This window comes from Macrobrachium nipponense, chromosome 46, assembly GCF_015104395.2.
Source record: "Macrobrachium nipponense isolate FS-2020 chromosome 46, ASM1510439v2, whole genome shotgun sequence".
NCBI classification, from domain to species: domain Eukaryota; kingdom Metazoa; phylum Arthropoda; class Malacostraca; order Decapoda; family Palaemonidae; genus Macrobrachium; species Macrobrachium nipponense.
The window spans coordinates 5200863-5206862 of record NC_061106.1 but is presented as its reverse complement, the minus strand read 5'-3'; the positions used below and the strand labels follow the sequence as shown (position 1 = coordinate 5206862).

At 35.6% G+C, this 6000-nt stretch overlaps 1 protein-coding gene across 10 annotated transcripts in view; it reads left to right on the top strand.

The window, feature by feature from the left end:
* Positions 1-6000, top strand: part of LOC135214743 (small conductance calcium-activated potassium channel protein-like) — a 541318-nt gene that overhangs the window by 513178 nt on the left and 22140 nt on the right. For 9 of the 10 annotated variants that reach the window (XM_064249090.1, XM_064249087.1, XM_064249083.1 and 6 more), the window contains one exon: positions 1799-1909. In XM_064249090.1, the coding sequence (XP_064105160.1) occupies positions 1799-1909 (111 nt within the window). Of the gene's footprint in view, positions 1-1798; positions 1910-2570; positions 2682-6000 lie in introns of all 10 variants that reach the window. The other variant, XM_064249085.1, reaches the window with a different exon arrangement.

Genomic DNA, 6000 nt, shown 5'->3' with positions numbered 1-6000 from the left:
TCGCTTTAACACTAATCTTTCTTCCTCACTAGCATGAAAATTCTCTCTCTCTCCATATCAAAGGTATTACACATTTGTTTAACGCTGATCAGACATTACTGACTTATTCGAGTTGTTATCTTCTTAAGATTATAGTCAACATTTCTATTCCTGTTCGTTTTTCCTGGTGATGTTTTCATCATCACTGTTGCTCTGTCTTTTCTCGTGACGTGGAATACTTATACTGATCGTGCGCAGTAAATAAGGTTTTAACTTCTTGCTGATATTAACATTATTTATATTATTATTATTATTATTATTATTATTATTTTATTATTATTATTATTATTATTATTATTATTATTATTATTATTATTATTGGGCACAATTTTCCGTGTTGAAAATGATGACAATGGTTGCAGGTCCACAATAATATAGCATGTCTTTAATGAATATTAAAAGCTTTCAAACCTTGCACTACGTTCATCTAGTACAGGGTTCGAAAGCTTTTAATATCCATTAAAGACCATATACTCACATGGTATATTATTGTGGACCTGCAACCATTATTATTATTATTATTATTATTATTATTATTATTATTATTATTATTATTATTATTATTATTATTATTATTATTATTATTATTATTATTATTATTATTATTATTATTATTATTATTATTATTATTATTATTATTATTATTATTATTATTGATTATTAGTAGTAGAAGCAGTAGTATTGATATCGAGAGAAAAATTTTAATTTGTTTCATTATATGAAAAAGTTTGTGTACTGATCGAGACAATTCTTTGACAGACAGACGCCGTAATGTTTCTCATTTTTGTGTCAGAAAACAATGTGTAGTAATGATTCGAAGATTTTTTTTTTTTTTTTTTTAGTTGGTGAGAAGAAACTTTTCCTCTTGCGTTGCCCAGTTTTTCAAAATGACAAACAATTAACAGTTACTTTAGTTATTTATTTCCCGTACTTTTTCAATTACTGCCTGTTTCTTTCCCAATCGACTAATTACCGAAGTAATAACGAATGCACAATGTTGCAGCTGAGATGTTCCCGTTCCCTCCACTTTGACATTTCAGTTCGCTCTCTTCGCTTTGCTCACCAGGGTCTGTTGGAACCTTCAGTCATAAAGTTATTGTTTTTCTATTATTCTGCTTCATTAGTATTTAGTTTTTCAATAAAAGTGACTTCGTTCGCCTGTCAGGGTTTCTCAAAATAAGTTCTCATCAGTCGTTGTATTTCATGTAAATGTTGACAGTTTTATTTTTGACGCCCTTGAGAGCAAAGAAAATTAGGAAAAAGATGACAAATCTATTGTACACTTACTTTATTATTCCCGAGTTCCTCTCTATATCTAGTTATACACACACACACACACATATATATATATATATTATATATATATATATATATATATATATATATATATATATATTATAGAACCTGCAGAACATATTGTCAGGTGTCACACATATTTGAAATACAAATTAACATACTCTAATGATATTCTTCGCCTTTCTTACCTCTGTTTTCCGCTTTCGCTAGAATTTTTACTGGAGTTTGTTCACCTTTCATCTTGTTTTTTTATTTTTTTCTTTATTTCTAATATTGCGGGCACCACACTCCAGTGTCCTTCCCCCCTCTCCCCCCCCCCTTTTTTTTTTTTTTTTTTTATGTTTCCAGTAGGTCCATATTCCTCACGGTACTGAGCCTGACCCCTCAGGGCCGTTGTGATTTCTTATGCCGAATAGCTTCTTTCTCAGCGTGGAACTAACCAATCCTTCACTGCAACCACCAGGGGGCCGCATGCACTGCCTTATTGGTCGCTGTCGTGTCACGTAAAATGGAGCTAACCCGCGCAGAGAAACATGTTCACAATTTCATGATGGACACTCAATTAACCAAGAGGGTAAGTGTGTGTGAACGCAACCCGCAGGTAAATCACTGCACCCCAGTGGACGATCCATGCTTGGTCACCCTCCACAACCTTCTCTTTTCATTTTTTCTAGCCCAACAGTCCTCTTAGATGTATACGTAATGCTGTTCCTTGCATCGGGAGTTGTGATGTCTTTCGAGGACGCAGGCTACATCAACGTCAACATGAAGGGATCGCCATTGCTTTCTTGAACTGTATTCTTTTGTTTGCATTTTGCTCTGTTAATGCCCACCTTCGTTCGTCTGATTCAGAAGACCCACTGACTCGTCAACAAATGACGTCGCGACTCCCCTGCGAGAGAGAGAGACAGAGGATTCAGAATCGATGTTGTGTGTGTTTTGTTTTATTTCCATTGAAATGAAGCTATGTCTAAATGTATTATTTGTGTTTTTTCTTTTCTCTTTTTCTCCGTGCCCTCAATCCTTCACCAAAACAAAAAATAAAATAATAAAACCTGCACCATTATCCCGCTCTCCTCCTTTCCATCGACAACATCATGATCTCTTTTGGCGACGGTGGTGCCGCTCCGGTCCTCCTCCTCCTCCTCCTCCGCCGCCGCCGCCGCCGCTGCTGCGACGACGACCTGGTTGGCTCGGTGCCACGTGGGGAAAATAAACGTGGTGGCCAAAACAAGGGTAATGGCAGTATGGCCCTTGTGGTGGCTGTGCTCATGACTAAAATCCAAATGCACCCGGCCGAAAAGCGAGTTCACGTTCTCATGATGGAAAAGCAACTCAACTGGAGGGTAAGGCGTGTGTGACCACCTTCCTCCCCCCCTCCCCCCCGCACGCACACACAGGCAATGAGAGACAAAAAGAAAGATTTCATTTTCACTCACCTTTACCCAAGACTAAAACTAATTTCAAAGTGTGACTAAAAAACGATTGGTCTTCATTCCCGGTTTCTCCCCTTGTGGTTTGTCGCTTTACTAACCCTCTCACACGAACAGTAGCTCCCTCCAAAGGTAAGAGTCTTTAATCATCATTTATCTCTTGTATGTGTTTGGTAAATAGAATTGTCATTAACATTTATTTGTCCCCTATACCATTGCCCTCATAAGAAGGATAAAAGGTTAAATGCATTCTGAACTTTTCACCTGTTTCGATAGCTTCGAACGGATTTTTATGCGATTAACGATAATGAACGATATAAAAGGTGTTCCCCTTTTTTGCTCATGAACACACTGGTATTCAAAAGGTTTTCCCTTCGTCAGATCAGAAGTCATGATATTAGGCATAAGTCACAAATCGTTTTTAAATTTCGTTTCTAGTGATACAAACATGTGCGGACTCTCTCGGCCGCGTACTTTTTCAGCAGAAAGAAACTGAATGAACTTCAGAGTCAAGTTGGCGAATTCCTTTTAACTAAACTACATCACGGAATTAATATGCCCTTACGGGAAAACGGTTAGGAATCCACGTTTAAGAGCAACGGCTTCCACTGAAATATTGTATCGAAGATAATGGCAAACCAGTCTCAATGTCAGCAGTTTCTCAATGTTTGCCAGCGTGGAGGTAAATCGAACAAGTTGGCAACTCTCAAATTATTTCCACCAACAGGACGATTGCAAGACACCTGGAAACGGTTTTTGATGATAATTAAGACCGTGACTTTAAAATTGGAAATACAGTTTCAGTGAAATGCCTAGTTGTAAATCATTCTTGGCAATACAACGCCAAATGTGTTTTGTTACAAAGTTGGAAGTTAAAAGTAGACCGACTAAAATGAACCACATGGCAACACCTCTCCAATTCATTAACCCTGTGAATATACTACATAGTCGTTCTAGTGCATGGGCGTCTCTATCCATCCATGAATGTGGCTGTTGATCCGGAAATTGTTAGTACTTTGTAGATGAGATAGATGTAGTGGTTTCATTCTGAGCCAATGGTGGCACTGTCAACGGTTACCAGTTCAAATTTTGATGCGGGGTTGCGGCAGTTGTCACAATCAGTGTCGGTAATGTTCAGTGTGCGTAGCCTGTGTCTGGCTTAGAGTGAAAATACTATAGATAAGACCTAACTTTAATAGTACATAGTATTTTGTCTAGTGTAGATTTAATAGACTTACATGGTTTAATTCTATATGTATGTATATATATATATATATATTTCATATATCTATATATATATATATATATATTGTATGTATGTATGTAATATATAGATATATATGTTTGTATTATAGATGTATTTATTTATTTATATACATTCATGTAATTCATAGATTTATTTTAGAATAAACAATGTTGTACTTGGAAAGTGAAAACGATTTGTGTTCCATCCTGTTAATGTTTGTGCATTTAGATTGCAAGAATCACTGTATTTGGAAGTATGTTAAACCGTCTATGCTTTTGTGTCTTTAGGTTCACTAGTAGTTTACAGGTGACGCAGGTAATGTATAATAATGCCTATTTTATGTTCTAGAAAAACAAAAATGAATTCCTAATAAACAACACAGATTAGTGTCAGAATAACAAGCTACACAAACACCTTCGCTCACATTCAGAATTATTCATGTCCAGAAGGGTTTCACTGAAATGTCATTCTATGAGTTCGTTCTCCTCTTAAGCCATCGCGAGATGAACCACGAAAGGATTTTGCGACTCAAGTTCTCCATTAATGCGTGAAACCTCAAGACTGATTGGGTTTTAAATAACAGCATTTAAATAATGTTCATGTTACATAAGGACCCCAAATCACCGCGGTACATGAGAGTATTGACCTATTTTGAAAAATATTTCATTTTCATTAGATCATCGTTTGAGATCGTAATTGTAACAGATAAATTAGTTTTCCGTTTAACGTGAACAAAGCTCCCTGAGATGAAGATTTTCTAAAAATATAATTCAATTGACTACATTTCTTGGCGCCTCTTATTTTGCGGTATAGTTTCGCTAGGAGTGTAATTGCTTTGTCCTTAGGTATCAGGTAGAGCTTTGTGAAAATTTCACTTGAAAAACCAATATCGAAACCCCGGTGGTTACTTCGGTATTATTATTATTATTATTATTATTATTATTATTATATTATTATTATTGTTATTATTATTATTAGATTATTATTATTATTATTATTATTATTATTATTATTATTATTATTATTATTATTATTATTATTCACGATTGTAGTCATAATTCTGTTGACACACTGACCCGGAAACGGAAAAAGAAGTGTCCCCTTAATTAATGGGCAATTACCGTAATGTGAACTGGAAACGGAGAAAAAGAAAAAAAAAAAAGAACCAAAAAACGAAATCTCCCATTTTACAATTTACAGCAAAAAAATTTGATGAATATATAAACAGAAATGTGTGCGAACTAAAATGTTACTGAGAACTATTTAGAAAAAATTCAAGCAAGACGATTAATGCATCGCAACTTTACAGCCCAAAAGTAACTAGTAGAACAATATTTCTAGTACCAACAATTGTTCCTTCTACAGTTGTCCATTATGGGAGAGAGAAAATACGTGATAGGTACTGCCTTTCCAAAACTGATACTCTGACGTTAGAGGAATTTTAGTTAAGGCGAAATTGGAAATTCCTATCAAAATCCTTTGAAGTATAACCGAAGACGATACCTTCCAATGATGAGATGAATTATATCTATAATAATTCATGGTTTCCCAAAATTATGAACTGCCATCCCAAGACATTTTCCTTAGAAAGTGGAGATTCCTGGGCGGTCGGTCATGATTTCAGAGAGAATAATAGTATTCTCACGGAGGTAGACTGAAAGATTTGAAACAGGCTGCTGATATTACCTACCATTAACTCTTAAGGTGTACAGAGGGAAGCGGTTTTCAGCATCTAGCTGTCGACCTACATTTCTTGATGAATTTTTATTTGCTGTGAAGAGAGTTTGGACTTGTTGGGAACACCAAATATCGCCATATATTCAGAATGACAAGGTGAACGTCGTACACCATTGGCTGCCACGCTTGCAAATCCAGTGCATATCTCCGAGTCTAGATGCTGACAGCCTTTAGATACACATTTACAAGGCGCTGTCGTATTTTCAAGGCCATAAATAACTCACCGCCAGAAAAGACTAGACAAACGTT